At 38.6% G+C, this 22960-nt stretch overlaps 2 protein-coding genes across 2 annotated transcripts in view; both read left to right on the top strand.

The window, feature by feature from the left end:
* mmp24 (matrix metallopeptidase 24) overlaps positions 1 to 17498 on the top strand; it is a 31321-nt gene extending 13823 nt beyond the window's left edge. The window contains exons 4-10 of the mRNA XM_014995614.2: positions 1632 to 1731; positions 1820 to 2024; positions 6451 to 6612; positions 7703 to 7917; positions 10562 to 10700; positions 11478 to 11744; positions 16658 to 17498. Coding sequence (XP_014851100.2) covers positions 1632 to 1731; positions 1820 to 2024; positions 6451 to 6612; positions 7703 to 7917; positions 10562 to 10700; positions 11478 to 11744; positions 16658 to 17013 — 1444 coding nt within the window. The 3' untranslated portion in view covers positions 17014 to 17498. The remainder of the gene's footprint in view (positions 1 to 1631; positions 1732 to 1819; positions 2025 to 6450; positions 6613 to 7702; positions 7918 to 10561; positions 10701 to 11477; positions 11745 to 16657) is intronic.
* On the top strand, positions 13224 to 15528 carry LOC106922875 (nuclear factor 7, ovary-like). Its single transcript, XM_088005876.1, has one exon. It carries the CDS (start codon positions 13467 to 13469, stop codon positions 14847 to 14849), a length of 1383 nt encoding a protein of 460 aa, XP_087862002.1. The 5' UTR covers positions 13224 to 13466; the 3' UTR covers positions 14850 to 15528.
* Positions 17499 to 22960: the final 5462 nt, after the last annotated feature.

Below are 22960 nucleotides of genomic sequence, written 5' to 3'. Positions count from 1 at the left end.
TGCTGAGTTTTGTTCCAGTTTCTCCTTCATCCGCCGACTCCCGTGGGAGTGTTTCGGTGCTTGTTCGTCTTGGCGGAGCTGCAGCTGTGAGTTCACCCAGCGACGTTCCTGTAAATCCCTCTTCATGTTCTGGGAAGTCTGAGAGCAGAAAGCAAAACACACAAACGGAGACGAAACGACAGAAAACGTTTCCAGTTGACAACAGAGGCTGAGCGTATGGAGGACCAAAACTGACATGATTTAAAATAAAAGCAGAAATATATATAATTAGTTTTTCCTTTTCTTTATACTTGCGTTTTTGTAAAAAAAAAAAAAAAAAAAGTGTATATAGAAATATAAACATATAAAAAGTTGACTGTCCATCCCAATGGACATCAAGAGTATATGAGCCAACGTTTAATTATTTGGTGTTAAACATGCGAGAAAAATTTATCTGTAGCATTTTGCAGCTTATTTGTGGTTTCACAGGTCATTTATTTTATTTTATTGTTTTATTTTTATGTTTTTTATGAGCATAAACGCTGACTGTTGAACTGCTTGCAAAAGAATATGTTTTTTTTCTGTATTTTAGTGTTGAAGTGGAGTAAAAATGTATTTATTTTTTTGCTGCATTGATAAAAATCAGGTCTGAAGGGTTTAATTAGATTTACATGGTTCTGATTGTTTAATTTGGGGTTTCATCTAAAACATCAACAGAAATCTGCTCAGCTTCTTTGCCGGACCTTTTCCTGCAGCGTCCTTCCTCTTCCTCTCTTCCTTTCTCTGCCCTCCATGCCTCCATCCGTCTCCTCCAGCCGTTTTCCGTTGAGTTTCTCCAGATCTGCTGTTGAGACGAGCGATAAAAGCGAATAAAAATGGGCGGCACGTTTCCTCTCCTGCAATTACTCTGTAACGACCTTTCTGCCTCGTTTATCTGCAGCTGCGCGCATCAGGCTGCACATTAACCGAGCTGCAGCCTCAGATGGAAACATCAGCAGATCAGAAAGAAATTATTCAACTCAAAAACACAGATTGGGATCATAATTGTACCGTCTGCACAGCGGTGGAGCCGAAGCGCTTCAGTTATCTGTTCTGCATTCTGGCCAAGCATTTCTTTTCTGTTTAAATAGCTTGTATCAATTTTCCAAAACTGCTTATCTTTTTTCTAAGAGGATAAAAATAACGGTCATTCATTTAAACTGGTTACAAATTAGAGGTTTGCAGTTTTGGGGGGGAAATAAAAACAGACAAGTTTATCATTTTATTTTATTTAATAATTTTTTAAGATAGAGTAAAAATAGATAAGTAGATAGATAAAAATTTTATTCACACGTTGGTGTTTTTTCTTTCTTTTAGTATTTGTGGAATTTACTATATTTTTCTGTCTGATACATTTTAATTTAATGTGATATTTTTATGTAATTTATTTTTATTTAAATGTTTAATTTTTTTAACTTTTTATTTTTATCTAAATGTTTAATTTTTGTTTCATTTTAAGTTTTTATTATAATTTTTATTTTTTTTATTTTGCTAATTAAACTTTGAGCTGATAACTCTGTTAATTTGAGCTTCCTGTGCTCTGATTGGTCCGTTTCCAGGCTGAAGTGACTCCTGTCAGAAAAATACTAAAAATAATTTCCTCTGCTCCCCAGAATATCAAACTACACCCCCAAGGTGGGGGAGAAGGACACGCACCGAGCGATCCGCCAAGCCTTCAACGTGTGGCAGGCTGTCACTCCGCTCTCCTTCCAGGTCAGAAACCAGCAGCTTCTCCTGATCTTCTTCCATCATTATGAAGATCATTTTAATACATTTAATGTCGAGTTTCTCATCCAATCAGGAGGTTCCAAACTCGGACGTGGAGAGCGACGGGAAAGACGCCGACATCATCATCTTCTTCGCCTCTGGTTTCCATGGCGACAGCTCTCCATTTGACGGTGAGGGGGGATTCCTGGCCCACGCCTACTTCCCGGGCGCCGGCATTGGAGGAGACACCCACTTCGACTCTGACGAGCCGTGGACGCTGGGAAACGCCAACCATGACGGTGAGAGCCGCCGCCCGGGGTCACAGAGGTCAAACAGCCGTCAGAATCTAATACCTGGTTTTTAATAGTTTATTTGAACTGCTTTACATCTGGGAGTCATTTAGTGTTTACTTTAAATTAGTTTTTGGTTTATTTAAATTTTTATTCTATTTTTATTAAAATGTTCAGTTTGATTTTTGTTTTGTTTTTATATTTTATTTATTTTGATTTAAATGCTTAATTTCTTTTTGTTTTATTTTAGTTCTTTATTCATTTTTATGTAAATGTTTCATATAAACTACATTTTTATTTTATTTTAATTGTTCATTTACTTATTGAAACGGTATTGAATTGAAATGTTCACACTGGTTCTGATCAGTTTATTATTGGATCACCTGATTGATTTTTTCCCTCTCAAATCCTGTGGAAGCAGCAAAGTGGTCGTGTCTTTTGAACATTTGAGGTTAGAATTTCATTATTTTTAATCCACTTCTTCTTCAGGTTTCAGGAAAACCTTCACAAAAACAAAGTTTACAGTTTAAGGTGGCAGCAAATGAAATGCAACAAACCAAAACCTTTCTGAGTTTCCTTCCTCCTGAAGTGTTTGAGACACATTTAAATGTGTTTCTGCTTTCCATAAAAGCTCTTCAACCTGCAATGCTCTGTGTGTCTCTATCAACCACACACTCACACACACACACACACACAGACACGCACACACCTAGACACTCGTGCGTGGTGTAATTGAAAGATTAGCGAGCAGATAGCGCAGGGTGATTCATGCTATCCGCTTCGGAAGGACAAACGGGACACATTGTTCACTTTGGATTAAAACTTCATGTTCCCACCTAAGTCTGGTGACGGTTCGTTATTAGCCTGCAGGACAAAACTGAGGGCAAAGCAACCCACAGGAACTAGAACCACAGGAACCAGAACCTCTCTCTTCATGGAGGGACTCATCCCTCCTCTGGTTTGTAGAAACAAATAGAAATTCATTAAGAGGTGCTTACTTTATGCAACCATCAACAAAGACGGTTTAAATGTATTTATTTCATTTAATTGATTTGGTAAATATATTGCACATTTACTGAAAACGTGCCAGAATTAACCAAAAAACTATTTTTCATCTGTTGTCCCTTGGCAATGCTCAGTTTATCCTGCTTAAACAAAATAAAGGTTATATAAATAAGGTTAAAATGATTTCACTACACAAATTGTGTCAATAGGTACAAAAATTAAATCAATACAAAACAAAATCAGGAAACTACAACACAATTATCATAGAAAATGAAAACTAAATAATTTTCTGTCAATAATGAGATTTGATCAGCATGTTCAAACATTTAAAAAAATGACATGAAATCTTGTTTGATCCCATCAAATTAATGGATAGAAAACAATAAAATAAAAATGTTCATGAATTAAAAAATGTTTAGGGTTGCTTCCTTTTTTTACTTGTTCATTAAAATACAACGGAGTATTTCCAAAATATGAAAATTAAATCTGTGCAAGCAGCAGAAATGTTATTCAAGACGAGGAAAACTGCAAGCTGTGAATACCTTTTCATTTTGTTTGTTTAATCTCCATGGCAACCATTCAGCAGTGCAAAACACCTGGGTGGACTTAGCCCCGCCTACGAGGCTCAGCTCCTCCTTTAACAGGCAAACTAAGCCACAGCATTTTTATATTTGTTTATTGTGAATAAAATTATTATTAAATCTGATTTGACAGTTTCAACAGAAATGATTTTAAAAATTCCACATTGTTAGTAAATGGCAAGTTTATTTTGTAGGTAACACTTTATTTGAAGGGGGGTGAATAAGACTGACATGACACTGTCATAAACATGACATAACACCTGTCATGAACATGAATAAACCTTCATGAATATTTATGACTGTTGTCATAAAGCGTCATTCGGTAAATTATGACACTTTTAATACAAAGTTGACATTATTCAAAATGTCTTTGTTATGACAACTTGACATTAACCAAGAAATCATTACTGTTTAAACTTTACCTTTAATAACATAAAGTTACCTCATTTTTAAGGTGCAGTCAGTAATACTTTTATAACAAATTTATATCAGTAATGATTTCTTGGTTAATGTCAAGTTGTCATAACAAAGACATTTTGAATAATGTCAACTTTGTATTAAAAGTGTCATAATTTACCGAATGACGCTTTATGACAACAGTCATAAATATTCATGAAGGCTTATTGATGTTCATGACAGGTGTTATGTCATGTTTATGACAGGTGTTTATGACAGTGTCATGTCAGTCTTATTCAACCCCCTTCAAATAAAGTGTTACCATTTTGTAAAACCACAACCTTCACTTTTAGATTGTTGTGTTGCCGTAGTCACGACCTGATGTTTCGCTTTGATCATGAATGTAAATTGGCACTATGTAAATAAAACTGAATAGAACTAAAAGTAAAATGCAGGCTTCAGACAACAGGAAGTGATGCGTTCAAAGGTCTAAGCAGAGCAGAAAGTCGGAGTCCAGGGAGCTGGAGGAGGCTGTAATCTTCAAACACATCAAGAAGAGCAGAGAATTATGGGCTGTAATTAGGTTCAGGCAGAGTCGAACCAATTAGAGAGCTCATGAAGTGTTTGAGTCTCAGCTCCTCCATCAGACGGCTGGAAGTTATTAATTATCTGACAGCAGCTCAGAGTCCAGATTATCTAATCCCACATGAGTTCAGAACGGGCCGGGCCTCCGTTCTCCTTCAGAACCAACAGGACAGGAAGGAAAGAGGCTTCAGATGGAAAATTATCCACCTCTTTACTGTAGTAACTCACACATCAGGATTAAATGCAGCATTTTCTCAGATCTTAAAACCTACAATGATGCGTACAGCATGCAGGAGAAGGAGGATTAATGCAACATTAGCAATTATATCTAATCCATCTTTAAAAATAAAACACAGTCCAAAGGGTTGGAGTCCTTGTCAAACGGCGTTTTGACTAAAGTCCAAAGGGTTGGAGTCCCAGTTGACGGCGTCTCAACTAAAGTTCTACAGCTTTTTATTTCTCTTTCTCACTGTTTACGTTTTAATGATGTTTTTTTAATCTCTTTCTCACTGTTTCTCACATGCTGTTTTTATTTTAATTATGTAAAGCACTTTGAAATGCCTTGCTGCTGAAATGTGCTATACAAATAAAATTTGATTGATTGATTGAACAATATTGGATATTTCTGGGGGGAAAAAAATCACAGCTCAACAATTATTAACTGTTTCCTGCTTTATATCAAGTGTATCAAGTAGGGGGCGGAGCTTAAACCTGTCAAACTTTTGAGTTGCTATTAAACTCTGATTAACAGAGATTATTTTCTCTGCTCAGATCAGAACATTTTTTATTAATGTTTCTTTAACTGAAGAATAATGTCTAAAGTAGAAAAAGGTCAAGTAAGTTTATACTTCTGGTTATGGAAATATGCATCAAGGTGTTTGAATGTAAATATGTCGGAAATGAACTGATAAGTTTAGCTAAACTAGATGGGGTGCCGTTTCTAAAGCTACAAAGTAAAAAAATAACAGAAATAATTGGTTTACTTGTCATAAGAAAAAAACAATAAGATTTTATCTTTTAAAGTCATATTTCACCATGTTACTCAGTCATTTATGAAAGTCACAGTTTTAAACTAAATATTTAATTAGCAATGGAAATGGCTCCAATTTAGCTCTGAGCTATGATAGTAAGTAAATATTCACTCAGCGTAAACTATGTATTTAGTTTTTAAACTAAACATTTAGCTAGTTTAGCTAATGTGTAAATTCACTAGCGTGGAAGTGCTCTATCAAAATAAAAGAGAGTGAATCCTTCAACGCTGATGCATCTCTGTTGCTGCAGATTCATTGGTAAACATCTGGATTCGGCTCATTCTTTGTTTTCTGTTGAAATGTTGGGCTGAAACGATGATTAAGATGTGACAGGAAGAAATTCAAAAGCAGGAGTTTATAAAGATCTTTGGAAAACCCAGCTTTTATTTTGGAAGTCCATTTCCTGTTATCAGCAGGTGAATTTAGCATATAACTTTTAATCTTTAGCTCACTGCTGATGCAATGAGCTAAAGGAGGGTGACGTGGGACACCTTACAGATTGTTATTATTATTATTGTTGTTGTTGTTGTTATTAGTGGAAAATGTGTTAAACTTCCTGTTCAGAGCGCTAACTGCTGCTCAGCAGGATTCCTACATCAAATATAAAGATATTTCTCTTCTCCAGATCCAACATGTTTGCCGTTTCATGAGATCTGAATAATTTATTCTCTCACAGATGATATATTTAAAGACTCAGTGTGTTCGTTTGGGACTGGTATTACTTTGAAGAGGAGAGTGATAGAAACAGATTTTACTGTGAATTTAACAAACCAGCTGCAGATCAGTGGTTCAGTGTGTTGGACGCCATCTTTGATTTTCTGCCGTCTGTCTGTCCAGGTAATGACTTGTTCCTGGTGGCGGTGCATGAACTAGGCCACGCTTTGGGTTTGGAGCACTCCAACGACCCCAGCGCCATCATGGCTCCCTTCTACCAGTACATGGACACATACAACTTCAAGCTGCCGATGGACGACCTGCAGGGCATTCAGAAAATCTACGGTGAGGAAACACGACACAAGTAGAGAAAAATTTAACTGGCAGGATGAAGCAGGATTCTTTGAGGTGTTCATGAACACAACATTTCACTCTGAATCTAAAAGCAAAAACGTGCAAAAGTCAAAACAGCAAACTGTTTGTGTGAATTATTAATGCTGGAGCCCAGAAAGCAGCTGAATTATGGAGAATATTCAACAGCCTGGCTTCATTTGAAGGATGAAAACGGATCGGAACCAGCAGCTTCTGCCTGGAAAACGTGTTTATGCCGGAGACACAAAGATGGCCGCCGTCTTCATCAACTCTGACTTTGATTTCTGTCTGCAAATGAGGAATAATTATCATGACGCTGGTGGAAATGTGGTGAAAACGTATTTATTTTGACACAAAGAGAAGGAAGAGAAAGTGTCTGTAGGGTTAGATTCCCTCTTATTCACTTAATGATCAGAGCCTGAAAAAAAAAAACTGATTATCACCTTAAAGGTCATGATGCACAACTGACATTTCAGGGAAATATTGACAGGAAGCGTGAGATCAGCAGCATCTTTTCTCTGCAGCTCAGTGTTTGGTGCAGATACCTGACTGAGTTCCTCTGGTTGTTTGGCATTTCCACCTTTCAGAGAAAAAACACGGCTGGGTTTTTATTCCTCTGTGAAGATGCAGGAGTCAAAGAGCCGTTTGTAGATCAGACGGACATTATTCAGGCCATAAACGGCGTTCAGATAATCTGAACAAAGACGTTTCTGCTCAGCACAACCACACAGAGAAAAGAGAGGAAATACATAGACTGAAGACTGAAACATTAAAGGAACAGCTAGAAAATATGAAAAATGACAAAAATACAACATAAAGAACCCGCAGAGAACATCAAAACAATATCTGATGCTAAAAAAACGATAAAGGGTTATTAGAAAAACAAAACTGATGAAAAATCTGAAGAAAGAGCAAGAAGAATAAACAGAGAACATAAATGATGGATGGATGGATGGATGGATGGATGGATGGATGGATGGATGGATGGATGGATGAATCCTCTGTGACAGTAAAGTAACCCCTCCCCCTCAGTCCCTCTCTGTGTTTTTCCCGTCCCACTCAGGGATCCCCACCCCCATGTTGGAACCCACCCGGCCGTTGCCCACGCTTCCCTCCCGACGGACTCACTCCACCTCGGAATGCCATCCGGACCGGGTCGCCCGGCCGGGTCGGCCGCCCGGCGACCGGCCCGCTCTGCCCGGCAACGGAAAGCCCAACATCTGCGACGGGAACTTCAACACCGTGGCGTTCTTCAGAAACGAACTGTTCGTTTTCAAAGTGAGCCGAACCGAGAACAGAACGGGCCGGCCCGGTCCTGCCCCCGACCCAGAGACATAATGATCCAGAACATTAAATATCGGGCTGAGTCACAGGATGAGAGAGATGAAAGGTTAATTAGAGGGAGAGATGGAGGAATGTGGACACTGACATTTCCACTAATTACACAAAACTAACAGAACTGATAAAACTGATCTGTTAGGAGGGGCTGCGTTGTGGTGGTGTGGCGGCAGAGAGGTCCTCGGTTTGAATCCCAGCCTCACGCCTTCCTGAAGGAGTTTACTTCAACATTTTGGGTCTGAGCCACAGAGAGGAGCTGCTGAGCTAAAGCTCTGCTAGTTAAAACTCTTCTAATCTAAGCTATACGAGCTGCTGAGGTGAAGCTCTGATAGCTTCTGAACTTTAGTTTGCTAACTGCTAAGCTAAGTTATGCTAGCTCCTGAGCTAATGCTCTGCTAGCTGCTCTAAAGTTGCTAGCTACTCAAGTAAAGATCTGCTAGCTTCCCAGAGCTAACTTTCTGCTAGCTGCTGATATGAAGCTCTGTTCGCTGCTGATGTGGTTGAAACTAAATGACCTACTTTTCATTTTCTCTGAAACATTGATGAGATCCTCCAACATCACAGCAGCTGACTGTGTCTCACCACATGAGCAATGCAGCAGCTGGTTTACATCAAAACTACAGTTAAAGACTTTTATATTAAGTCAAGTCTAATGATTATTAATTTATTGTTTTTAATTTCTAATAAGAGGAATATTTTTGCATTCTCTTTGTCTTTCACTGGTCTGCATGTGAGGCAGAGAAATGAAGCTTCAACGTTAAGCTATTCTGTTCTGACTGTTCGTTCTTTCTTTTTAAAAGTAGGTCAGATTAGTGCAAGAGTAGTCAGGTGGTCATTGTGTCCATCAGAGAGAGACAAAAATATTCTATCTAAGGAAACCTAGCAAAGCATCAAGTCATAAACCTGCAGCACTCTCTCTTCTGGGCCAACAGGGGGCGACAGTGGAGAGGAAATCCTTGTGTTTTCCAGCCACATATTGACAATTTATAGCATTTTATACCTTCAATTGTTATAAAGATGCTATATATCAAATATGAAAGAAACTTCAATTCCAGATTTTAATGCCTTGAAATTGAGCTTCTGTTACTTTAAAAACTCCAGCTCCTCTCAGGAAGTCTTCCCAACATGGCTCCTCTATTAACCCTTTAACAACATCTTTACCAGCATTTCACTGACAAGTAGTAGTAATGAACTCAGCAGTTCATTTGCTAATTGCTGCTGGCTAGTCTGAAGGAGTTGAGTGCGGGAGGAGCTGCACCTCGAAGGCGGAGCTACGTCCCCCCAGACATTTTAGCTAAATAGTTGCCATGGGATTTAAAGAATGAGGGCGAAACTCCAGGTTTGTTTTTGATGATATTATGTTTGAGAAGAGGCACAAGAAGAAACAGAAGAATTGAACCAGGATTACTTTCTATGTTATTGGAACGTTAAAGTTAATAGCAGTTAATAGAAATAAACAGTCTGTTTAAATCTACAGATAAACGCTGAAGCAACAGTGAGTAAATGTTCCCAATTATAGAGAAATTGCAGAAAATGTGTTAATGCAACAGATACAGTGTTTAACTCTTAGTGACGGATGGAAGAATAAAAATCCATTCACGTCTCTGATTTTTAAACTGAATTCTAAAAAAGGTCACAGACTGATCTAGCTCTCCGTCTACCTTCAGGATCACCTGTCACTGAGAATATTCATCTCCTCTGGCAGCTCACCTGTCCACACCTGTCCTCCGTCTGTCAACGACAGGAAGAGACAGGCTGATGCTTCAGCATGACTTTATTCAAGATAGGAACAGATTAAGGATGAATGTTACATCAGATGTTATAGGAAAACATAGCAATGTGTTCTGATGCTCATCTGGTAATGAATTTAAGTAAATTCAACCTCACCGGGAACAAAACATAATTTATAACCTGATTTATTTATCTTCCAAAGCAAATTTGTGTTTGAGCATCCAGACGTGTGCTAACACAATGCCAATCTGGGAAGGGTTCAAAGGTCAGCACCAAGAACCACTGAAGAAACGACTCAAAAACCTTTGAAGACACAGAGCGCAACTTCCTTTTACCAAATGGAAACAAAATGGAGGCGTCAGATTTTAGGGATCCTTTTTCATGGCTAAAGTCCACGAGCCATTTCTCCTGCTAGCACTAGGCTACCGCGTTTGTTTTGGTTGAATTTACCCAGAATGCCCTTCACTGTTGTCCACTTCCTTTTTATGGAGCGGTCTCTGGTCCGCTTGGTGTTCACATAGGCATTCAGACCAAACCAGAGTTCACTTCAACCAAACCCAGACCGAGGTTTGGAGGATCAGAGTTTGCTTTTTCTGGTTCGATTCACACCTTCTCAACTGAACCGGACTTTAGATAAACAGACTGGAGGTCGATTAAACCGGACTGAACTGTGCTGGTGTGAAAGAAGCCAGGAAATCCTCCTTTTCTGGGTCCTTCAAAGTGACACAGTTCTGGTTTAATTGAAGATATTTGGTCCGGTTTGTTTGCCAAGCAGAAAACAACTCTCCAGTTACTGTGCTGCTGCAGCTCAGGCTGGTGAATGAAGGCTGATGTTTCTGCTTGTTGTCTTCAGGATCGCTGGTTGTGGCGTCTGAAGAACAACAATGTCCTGGAGGGTTATCCCATAGAGATCGACCAGTTCTGGAAGGGGCTGCCTCCTCGCATCGATGCTGCCTACGAGAGGTCCGACGGAAAGTTTGTCTTCTTCAAAGGTAGGAGAAATTAAACAGAAACCAGGAGATCACTGATCAGCCTGCAAACACTTCCAGTGGTTTTAGTTGCTATGAATTCAGGACATAAAAAGAACCAGAAATGTAATGACTTTGATATCCAACACGTTTCAAGTTGTTTAGTAGCTTAATGTTCTTCTTTATTACTTAAATTAATGAATAATTTGGGATTTCTTTTGTCCAGTTTTTCAGATCTTTCTTGTTTCTAAATTATGCTACTTTCTCTTTGGAGGATATGCATGAGATGCCATCTCCCCCTGTGCTGTTGACATCATTTCATTTAAATTTAGTTGATAATTTCACTTATCACAGGACATTTCCCCATGCTACAAAAACCAAAAACCCACTTGTTTAGCTTCTGAACCATAATAAATGAAATGTTGACCAACATATTCGACGTGTTGATGATTTTGATGATGGTAATGTTCGTTTCTGGTTTCTCAGTTGTATGATGTTTTATTTTTGTGTTTTTGTGATGTAAAGCACTTTGAATTACATTGATTCTGAAATGTGTTATGCAAATAAACTTATACATCAGTATTAAGGAATTATTGACTTAAAATAAACTCCTATACCTTGCTGAAAACTTCTTTGTAAAATAGTTATGTCTTATTGCAAGTGAGCTAAGATGTTTGCACTAGAAACTGGACCAAAAATACTTGTTAAGATTTTGTGTTTGAGTGCAGATGTTAGGCACAAACATTAAAAAGGATCAATCAAGATAAAAAATGTTGATTTGCTCCTTTGTTTTTATTTCAGGTGATAAGTTCTGGGTGTTTAAGGAGGTGAAGGCCGAGCCGGGTTACCCTCAGAGCCTCATGGAGCTGGGCAGCTTCCTCCCCAAAGATGGCATCGATGCCGCCGTCCGCTGGGAGGTCTTCGGGAAAACCTACTTCTTCAAAGGAAACCAGTACTGGCGCTACAATGAGGAGAAGCGGACGGTGGACCCAGGATACCCGAAGCCCATCAGTGTGTGGGACGGAGTCCCTGACTCTCCCCAGGGAGCCTTCACCACCAGAAAGGGATGTGAGTACCAGCATGATGTCGCTTTTCTATACGTCTAAAACAGTAGAAATAAGAACCGTCAGCTCAGCCATGATGAAGCGTTCTGCAGGACAGAGTCCTGGGTCAGGTTCTGTAGCCGAACTAAACCCTAAAGCCAGTTTAACTGAGGTGGTGTGAAGAACATCAAGCATCAGAAAAATAGAGCATCTCCGTCAGCAGAGGGTTGTTATTTGAAATGATTGAGGTAACACAATCAAAGTTTTAATTTAGAAATAAACTACAAAGCGACAGACTGTTAAAAGATAACGTTCAGGTTCGAAAGTTCTCTCAGAAATGCTTAACAAGGATGCAGTATACACACAGGTTTCAAGAGATTTAATGTAGAAACTTTTTTTAGAAAGTTGTCTTACCGCAGACTATTGTGTGACCAGTGTGGCCAACATCATGGAACGATGGTGATGACGGTTCCCGTAATGCAGGTTGCCAGTTTGATACCCTCTCCATCCAACTTTGTCATTGTGTCCTTGGTCAAAACGCTTCACCTGCCTTGCCTGGTCAGAGGTCACGGTGCTGCCAGTGCCGGGCAGTCTGTCCTCTGCCCCAGGGAAGCTGTGGCTACTGCCAGCAGTTTGCTGTGAATGGATGAATGTGGTGTGAAGCGTTTCATGGTTCTCTGGTCTTGATAAAGCACCATTTATCATTTACCTCACTGAGGGGTAGGTGAACAGTACCCTTCGTTTTCTGTTGGATGGAGAAAGGACTGTTAAAACCTTATAGCCTGGGGAACTTTTAAAAAGCAGCTGTACGTGTGCCTGACACTCTGAGTTCATCCATACACGGCCCTGTCCTGTCCAGCAACCTCTGCTGAGGTTTAGTCATGACTTTTAACAAAAAAACATCCAGCTGTTTCATCCACCCGTCCATCATCCCGTATCCCTTTAGGGTCACCAGAGGTGCTGGTGCCTGGCGGGGGACACCCATCGGGTTCAGCTATGGGACATTTCTCTTGGACTGGTCTCAAAACATTATATTGGATCTAAGTGAGCAGGATCATCTCACAAGTAGGAAATACAACTTCGTTTAAGGTCTGTCTGAGGTGGAAAAGGTTTGATAAGATGATTTAGTCGTCTCTTTATATGTTTTTGTTATGCTGTGATTGAAGCGATTTGGGTCTAGAGCAGAGTTTGAAATCAAGATGCCCATTCATATCTGTACCCTCTCCTTATTTTGTCTTTTCTTTCTTTCAATCATTCAAATTTTATTTGCAAAGCACCTTTTAGCAAAAGGCTTTTCAAAGTGGTGGGCAGGTCTGAATCTGGACAGTTTCCCTAGACCTTCTGTAGATTTTAATTCCTTCCTTCACAAGAGACTTGCAAGTTCTGTTCTCTTTTAAGCAGACAAATATAAAACCTGTAAATTATTGAGTTTTATAGCAGCTCAAAGTTTGAAATATGAACTTTGCTAGGAAACACGCCTAAGGTACGGGTGAGGCAGCAGGTTTAAGCTCCACCATCCAACACACCTGAACCAAAGCAGGAATCAGACCAAACTAGCAGCTTCCTCTGAGTGAGTCCAGCTGCAGGAGGGAAAAGTGGAAACCTCCAGCTCTGCTGCTTCAAGCTGCTCACACTGAAGGTGAGTTGGACCAAAACACTCAGAGTCACTTTGAGGGAAGTTAGTAGAGGAGGGAGGGAGCCGAGACTGACTGGACCTTCTGTGTTTTCAGCTTCACTCAGAGACAAAATGGCTTCCAGATCAGAGGAGGATCTCTGCTGTCCGGTCTGTCAGGACGTCTTTACGGATCCGGTTGTTCTGTCATGTAGCCACAGCTTCTGTAGGGAGTGTCTGAAGAACTGGTGGAGAGAGGAACCAGCAAGAGGGTGTCCAGTTTGTAAGACCATATCATTCACCAAAGATCCTCCTCGTAATCTGGCTCTGAAGAACCTGTGTGAATCATTCCTACAGCAGAGAGACCAGAGAATCCCAACGGATCTCTGCTCTCTGCACTCTGAGAAACTCAAACTCTTCTGTCTGAACCATCAGCAGCCAGTTTGTCTCGTCTGCAGAGATTCAGAAAAACACTCCAAGCACAGATTCAGGCCCATCGATGAAGCTGCTCAGCAACAGAAGAAGAAACTTCAGGAAACTCTGGAGCCTTTAAAGAGGAAACTGGAGATGAAGAAGGAAGTTAAAGAGGAGTTTGATCAGACAGCAGAACACATGAAGGTCCAGGCCCGACACACAGAGAGGCAGATTGTTGAGCAGTTTAAGAAGCTTCATCAGTTTCTGGAAGAGGAAGAGGAGGCCAGGCTGGCTGCACTGAGGGAGGAAGAGGAGCAGAAGAGAGGGATGATGAAGGAGAAGATGGAGGCTCTGAGCAGAGAGATAGCAGCTCTTTCAGACACAGTCAGAGCCACAGAGGAGGAGCTGAGAGCTGCAGACGTCTCATTCCTGCACAACTACAAGGCTGCAGTGGAAAGAGTCCAGCGCTGCCCCCTGCTGGAGGATCCACAGCTGCCCTCAGGAGCTCTGATAGACCAGGCCAAACATCTGGGCAACCTGGCCTTCAACATCTGGAGCAACATGAAGGACATGGTGACCTACACTCCTCTGGTTCTGGACCCAAACACTGCTGGGTCAAGACTCTTCCTGTCTGAAGATTTGACCAGTTTGACTTCAGGAGATGAACAGCAGTTTCCTGATAATCCAGAGAGGTTTAAGTCACGGTCTGTCCTGAGCTCTGAGGGTTTTAACTCAGGAAACCACAGCTGGGATATTGATGTTGGAGACAATGAAGACTGGGGACTTGGTCTGTTGGCTGAGTCTGTCCAGAGGAAGGGGAAAATACAGTCTGGATTGCTGGCTATTAGATTCTGTGAAGGTAAATATTCAGCAGTGTCTCCACCAGCAGCTGCTAAAGTTATCTCAATAAAAAAGAAACTCCAGAGGATCAGAGTGAATCTGGACTGGGAACGAGGAAAGCTGACGTTCTCCGATCTGGATACCAACACTCCTGTTCATACCTTCAAACGCACCTTCACTGACAAGATGTTTCCATACATCGCTACTGCAGATAGGGTACAAATCTTACCGATGAAGATCTCAGCTGTGATGTTCTTAGCATGAAGAAAAACAACGTCGGAGTGAAACCTTTGTAATCAGATTCCAACTCTGTGTTTTTAAACAGGAAACTGGAGATGATCTACTCTCACTGATCATCTGGTTGTTTTCAGCTCAGCTTCAGAATCTGTCCAGATGCTACAAACTAAACTTATCTCTTCTTAACCAAACCCAGATACCCATCTACCAGTAATCCAGCGTAGCTGCACACTAGCATGCAGCTACTCTAAGCCTCCAGAAAAACCCTGATTTGATACCAACACCCTTCCTCTTCACCAGTTTTGCAGGAACAAGAGAATCAACAAGATAAAACTGATGGTCGGATTCCCTCTGCTTTCAACAGCGCTGTTACTGTGACTTAGTTTAGGAACAATTCAGCAGATTAAACCTCGTAAAGCTGAAATGTTATTTCAGATTTACTTTTATACTGATTTAATTTTGCTAAGAGTTTGTGGGGGTTATTTCTGTGCTTCTGCAGTCAAAGGTTCATGTGTTTAGTTGTTGGATTGGGTCTGTGTTGGGTTCTGGTACCTGTTGTCTTATGAACACCACATTTGGACCAATATGTTGATAACTTGAATAAATTCAAAGATCTGGAGCTTAAGTGATTTTCTGTTACTTTTAAGATTAAATGCAAAATTATGTGTATTTTCTTTTAATAATTAAAAAGTTAACAATTGGAAAACATTTTTGTCATTTTTGGGTATTCTGCCTCTTTAATCACAAGCTGATTATTATCCTTTTGTTGAAGCTGGTATTTGAAGGTACTTTCAGTTGGGAAATGTCAAAATGTTGAAATCCTACATTAGGTTTTAATGTACTTCAGAGTTTGTCCTGCTGAGCAGAGCTTCTCTACATCTGCAGGGAAACGGCTTCCTAAGAGCCCCTCAAATATCACAGAAACTGAAATTAAGGCACTAAAATGACATTTTGTGCCTACATTCAGATCATCTGAATGTAGCAAAATGTTTCAAACTGAAGTTATTCAAACAGATAAGACAAGTTCATCTTCAGAAGATATTTGAGTTTTGGCTGGTTATTACTTTAACTTGATTCATGTTCTCTCAGATTTTAAACCAATGCTGCTCCTCTTTATACCTCTGTTGGTCCGTCGAGTTAAAATGTCACATAGAGATGTTGGGATTTGGGGTCATAGTTCAGGAACACTTGAGCTTTTGAGATTCTAATCAGCTACTCCCAGTTGTAAAAACTATTCCTTGTTCCCTTGGTTACAAATTTTTGTTTTTACAACCGTGTGAAAACAAAACGCTCAACGTCCAGGAGGGAATAATCATCGAACCAAAGAAATGAAGTCAAAGCAGGTTTATTTATGTAGCTCATTTTAGCAACTGGTCAGTTCAAAGTGCTTCACATGGTTGAAAACATAACACAAAAGATAAACATTACATCACATGATGACATAAAGACAAAAGTTGTATCCCAGACCAGAGATAATGAGTCTTCCAGTTGTTAATCAAAGGCAGCTAGAGGTTTTTAACCTTGAGTCAGATGAACAAACTGTTCCCTCAAGGACTTCCCAATAACTTTCTGCAACATTTAGTTAAAATACAATGGTCCCTTCATTGTCAGCTTGATCAAATCCGCTGAAAATCTGTGGCTAAATGGTCCAGTTTTCACAATTTTCTGGGCTAAATCAGAGCAATGGCTGGCTGAACTGAAACTGACACATCAGACTTGTCCATGTTTACGTCTCAATAGCTTCAATAAAAAAGACCTAACCCTGAATTTACCTTCTCTCCGTTTATGTCATCCATCACCCTCTACCATCCACACCATTATCCCACCTTCCTCAGATCACACCTTCTTCTACAGGGGGAAGGAGTACTGGAAGTTCGACAACCAGAAGCTGACGGTGGAGCCTGGATATCCAAAGTCTATTTTACAAGACTGGATGGGCTGCTACCAGTCCGAGATGGAGCGCTCCGGCAGCAACCGCGGAGACCGGCAGCTGCCTCTTGACGACGTGGACGTCATCGTGACCATCAACGACGTCCCCACAACCGTCAACGCCATCGCCGTGGTGATACCCTGCATCCTGTCGCTCTGCATCCTGGTGCTGATCTACACCATTTTCCAGTTTAAGAGCAAAGGAGCGCAGCAGAACACGATGCAGCATTATTACAAATACCCGGTGCAGGAGTGGGTATGACAGGGGACCAGAACCCCAAAGCTGTTGTCACTTTCAGCCAACAGAACTGGACCGAAAGGCGCTGCTAGCTGGAGAGAGAAGAGCTGAACTTTGAGACAAAGAGTTTAAAAGAAATTTTCATATTTGGAGTTAAAACCAAACAGGGTTGACAGTAAAATAAAGTCCAGAGTGATATGGAGCGAATTTGTCTTCATCTCTTTTTGGATGCTGGACGTTCTTGCTGGACCAACAACAAACTTTTTTTCCTCTGAGAAAATAAGCGGGAGAAAACATTTCCCAGTTGGAAACTACCTTTAAACTTTACATGAGAACTGCTTCAGTTATAAAGTTAGGTCAAAGTTAAGTAAGGAAAAAAAACAATTAAGACTAAACTTGAAAATAAAAGATAGGTAGAAAGGCCATAACAAAAATAAACCAAGAAGCTCTCTGTGGATCACATAACTCTGTTTTCAGTTATACTGGGATGGATTTTATCTCTTTTTTTACTAAACAATATAATACCAACTCACCACAGCTCATATTGTTAACATAAAACTCTTTTTATTTAGTCACACAGTAACAGAATCACTGATTTATGTAGATGGATTGTTACAGAAGTAGAGAACTGAGTCGTCTGCATATTGAGATATTTCTTATGTCTGTCTAAAGCTGAAGGAAGCTGAGGTTTATAATTATCAGTCTGACAGAATATAAAGTCTACAATGTTAATGAAACCTAAAGATTCCCAAACATCTCCTCTCTGCTGCCATTATTTTACTTGTTTACAGTGGGTTTTAATTTAATTTCTTATTTAATGGAAGCACCACAATTACAAAATTGTGATTTTTCAACATTAGCAGAACATGGACAAAGATTTGCGCACATTGGGAAATGTAGCTACTGTTACATATCTACCTTTCATTCTGAGAGTGAAAGAAGAAACGATGCCACAGAGAATTAAAACTCCAGCATTGTTTTCCCACACATCCAACACAACAACATCCAGTCTGGTCACCAGATAAGGCTGCTGAAGATTGATTGTTAAAAGATTCAGCACCTTCAGATGCTCCACTTCTCCAAAAACAGCACAACTGCAACTCAACCACTGCAGCAGTAGCAACATCACTTAATCTCACGCTGTGCTATGTTGATGCTTCACTCACATCAGCATGCTGAATTCTTGAAAATAAAAGATTGAAAAGGAATAAAGTAACCTGCACCTTATAACATGAAATAATGGGACAAACCACAAAAATCATTTTTATTTATTTAACTACTTTTTTATTTATTTAATGTATGTTTCATTTATACATAACACTTTTCTGCACAAGTTTATATATAAATCACATTTACAGCAAACTCTGCTGACCAAAAAGCTTCACATTAATTACAACTTCACAGATACACAAACGAAAAAACAAGAAATAAAATTAAGATTGATAAAGATATTAATAAACAATAAAATTGGCAGCATAATACCAAGAAAATAATAATGCAATAATAGAAATAAAAACCAAGACATACTTAATTCCAATTGCAGCAATTTAAAAATAACTCAAATCAATTAATTGTTCATTTTCCCTGTTTTTTTCTATACATTTTCCTGTTTGGATTTTGGACAGTTTGTCCCCAGTTTCATCTTCACTGGGTTTATTTGGTTTTACATTTATAAGAGTTGCTGAAGGTGTTTTAAGTGCCAATGCAGGAGTTTGTTATTGATGCATCATTTATTCACACGCTGCTGATTTATTCATTCTCCACTGTTTTCTTTATGGTTCCTAAAGCTGTAGCTTAATATCAACCTGCATTTAACCATTAACCATTTGGTTTTGGACTAAACCTGTATTTTTGGACAAAAAAATTGATTTTTTTTTTGTCCAAACCTGCATTTAATTTGTCTGTGGAAACAATAACAATAGTTCCAGATCTGAACTAAAATAATCATTCCTGCATGTTAAAACCTCAACAAAATCATCAAACATGACAGGAAGTTGTTTTCCAGTTTTATCTCACTTTCGATAAAACAAAAAAAAAACTTACTGGCAGGCTTTTATTGATAAAACACACAATAGCATCTCTAAAAAAAAAATTATTGCCAGCTAAACAATACGGTAGCTTTTACATTTTTTGTTTTATGTTTTGTGCTTTTTAGCTGATAAATAAGGTTACGAATACTTGATGACATTTGTGCCATTCTGTGTCTGCAAACTTCAGGAGTAATTTGATGATCTGACTGAAGCTGATGTGAAGGGAAGCAGCAGTTTTCATGGATCCTGGTGCTGTTTGAACAGGAAGTGAAGGTGTTAGTGTGTTAGCATGTTAGCATGCAAACGTCATCTCAATGAGAACAATTTTAATCCAAATTTTTGATGCTTTTTTGTGGTTTTCATTTAAAATGTTTGGCAATTTACGTCAGCAGCAGATGCTTTTTTACATTTAAATTGATTCATTTTGATCGTGTTGATGCTCCAGATGCAGCTGAGTTTCAGTTTTGAGTTTTGTGTCTTTCTTTCCTGAAATCAGACACTCCCAGGCTGCTCTGGTGTTTTCTAACTCAGCTGGTGTTGCAGAGGCAGCGAATTTCAGAAAAGCAGATTTAAGGCGTTATGTAACGCCGCAGCATCACTGCAGTTTGAACTATAAGGCATGCTTTATTTAAACGCCCAAGCTGTTGATGTAAATGGTGTTACCTCTCTGAGGTGACTCACACTGAGGATAATTGGTCTCCCAGAGAGATTTTAGGAGTTCACTGCTTTCCATTTCTGGTTTGAAATCTCCGCTAAGTGAGTCACAGTCCAGAACTTTGCTGTTTTCTTTGATTCATAAAGAGTTTTTACCCCAGAGAATGATCTGGTTCATCCCCCTTCATGAGAGGCTGTTAAACCTGATCTGTTCCTCTTTCACCAACATCGCCGCTCTGCAGGGATTTCATGTATTCCAGGTTTTCTCAGCCTCTTTCGCTTCAGATCTGCTCAGAGTTCTGCAGAACTGTTTGGACCAAACTAAGAAACATCTGTTTTTTTATTGGGAAAAAAAAGCAGTTTTTAGCTTTTGTTTGCTCTCTGAAGAGTTGGTGGGTTCATTTAAAAAATAAATCCAATATTCTAGTGTTGATCATCATTATTGATCCTTTTCAACCCCAAACCCAAAAAGTTACACAGAAGGCAAAAAAATATTTATTATATTTAGAAAAGTAGTCAAATCATAATGATGAACTATTAAGGAAAATTCAAAATAATTTTATGATAGCACAAGATGAATTACAAATTCAAGATGATTTATTGCAGGGATTAAAGTTCCTCACTATAAAATGTATTTATACATATGATTTAGAATAATATTTCTATCTTTATTATAACTACTCAGTGTCTTAATTCAATTATTTGTTTTTATTCTGAATATTATATAATTCAGTTTGCCTTAAAAATACTAGTCGTCTTTATTTTGCATTAATTTAGCCAAACTTATTACTACTTATGTGTTGCTTTCTGTTATTTTTCTCTTCTATCATCAGACTCAGCTCTTAGCCTGCAACCTTCAGTTTAATGAATCCCAGCTAGCCTTATTAGCTCTTAGCTTGTTAGCGTTTCCAGTTAATGTTTATAACCTCCAAGGTTTCCAAAGACATTTTTGCCAAAATTAAACAAAATTTGTCCTAAAAATGAAAATGTGTGCAGATATTTACATCAAACTTCAGACATCTGAATTTTTTAGGCAGTTTAAATATTTGCAAGAAAGAAAAGAATCCTAATTTCTGGATTATGAATGTATTCTCCAAACTTTGTGCAAGCTGCACAAATAGAAACTTACAAAATATTCATACCCCTTGAACTCAATTTCCCACTTTGTGGCATTAAGACACCCACCAACTTTGATTTATTTTGTGGGCCAGACCAACACAAAATGCTCCATAACATTATATATTAATTCATAGATAAAAATCTGAAAAGTGCGGCTTGCATCTGTTTTCAGTTAATCCTTTGTTGGCAGCAGGTCCAGCTGTACAAGAAAAAAGTCAGACTCTGGTCCCGATTCTTTATCTGGTAGTTCCTGTATTCGCCTTACAACGCCTGACACCTTGTGGGAGCGTCGCTTCTGTTTCTGGTTGTACAGAAAACTTTTTACAGGTTTAAACTAAATAATGTGCAGCTTAAATTACAGTGACCTTTAGAGTTGTGAGAGTTAAGATGACACTTTCCATAATGGCAAAATAGCATCACCGGTTTTGGGGGTGGGGGTGGGGTTAAATAATGGGCTGAAAAAATAAATATCCATTCATCTGATTCACGGTTTTTTTATCTTTTGGCAGAAAATATTGGAGTTTGTACATATTTACTGAGATTTACAGAAAAGCAGATTACTGTGTATTTCAGCAAATGTCTGTTTGTGGAAAATAAAGAAAAGTACTTGAAGAAAATATTCTCTAGTGATTGCATTGTTCATGTAATGGACATAATAGAGAAAATATGTATAAATGAGATTTTTGTAAGTAGTAGGTAAGCTGTATGGGTTTTTCGGGAAGAACTGGGCCAAACTGCTGGTTCTGGATGTTTGTACTGGGAAGATAACAGACAGTCCCATGTGACCAGAGTCCAGTCATTTTGACCTCAGTCTCCTGATGTTCTGCAAAGTTCAGCTCACAAAGCTGAAAGCAAATAGTTCAACACAACAGCAAGCAACTGAAACGCGCATTATTTTCTAGATTTTACTCAATTCATTCAGAGAAAAATATTATTTAATGCAATAAAAGCAAACATGGAAAGACATGAATTTAAAAAAAGGCAGCACAGATGTTTGCATGATTTAATTTTAAAGAGGTGGGGGCCTGCCAGGTTGGGCAAGGAACCCGTTATAACTGCTTGCAGGTCTAATTTACTTGAATTTATTTTCTTTTTGGAAATTGGAGAGTTAAGCTTCGTTTTAATTTTTAGTTTACATGAAATGAAAGAGATAAATATTTTCAAACAGAATGAGAAAAAAATGTTAAAAAAAAGATGCAACAAAAGATTTACTTAAAAACAGATGTTCAAACTGAAAAGAGAATCAATCAATCATTAGTTGAATTATTTTTACCAACTTCCTCCAGAGTCAATTTTCCTGATGAATCCAAGCAAATCTGCCGGAAAACCTGGAGTTGGTTTTTAACTTACCTGTTGTTGCCTTTACTTTTTATTCCTGTCTTTAATTATTGAGACGCAGAAAAACATTTCAGATGTTCAGACTTTTTACTGCTGACTCATCTGAAAGATTTAGAAAAATTCTGTTCTTAACAGAAATAATATTTTTCTGTGAACAATGTTTGACTTTTGTTTGTTCTTTATTAATGGGTTGATTATCAAATAAAAATTAGCGAAAAAAATCTGATCTTGATTTTTGACTCAAAATACTGAAGCATTTTTGAAATCCAGTTTCATCTCAAGTTCTGTAAATACAAAAAATATGTTTTTAAAAATCTTAGTATTTCTGTCATTTGCAGCATTTTTCAGATGAACAACCATGTTTCTGTTTCCAATTTATGGTTTATTTTTGAAGGATTTTATTCTGAAAATTGAAAACGGTTTCTCTCTCTCTTTGAGTTTGTTTGGCACCGGTTCTGTACCAACATCACCATGTTCTAAGAAATGTCAATAAAAGACTTCATCACTTAAAATGAAGATTTACTGTCTCCTGTGGCTTTGGGTGGCTGGATTTAACTCCTAAATATGAAATAGTTTTACTCTTTTACCTTAACTGCTGAACGGTAACATATTGTTTCTATATATCTAATCAGTAGGATCACTGTAGTCTTGACATATTGTAATTAGAAAGAGCCGTTAATGTTATTAAATTCTGACATATACAACACAAACGCTACAGTCAAATAAAAACTTTAAAGTTCTATTTAATTTCTTTAAAGGCGATTAAAAGGAAACGATACATTAAAAAAAGTTAAGAAACTTGCTAAAGTTCTGATAAAATCATAAAGCAA

The sequence above is a fragment of the Poecilia mexicana genome, unplaced genomic scaffold (assembly GCF_051168715.1).
Source record: "Poecilia mexicana isolate PSO_F unplaced genomic scaffold, ASM5116871v1 scaffold_5, whole genome shotgun sequence".
In the NCBI taxonomy this organism is placed as follows: Eukaryota; Metazoa; Chordata; class Actinopteri; order Cyprinodontiformes; family Poeciliidae; genus Poecilia; species Poecilia mexicana.
Note: the sequence above shows the minus strand (reverse complement) of the source record. Positions and strands in the feature narration are given on the sequence as shown.

Bases quoted from the DNA above. Each gene is read 5' to 3' on its own strand.
- LOC106922875 (XM_088005876.1), top strand. From the start codon at position 13,467: ATGGCTTCCAGATCAGAGGAGGATCTCTGCTGTCCGGTCTGTCAGGAC.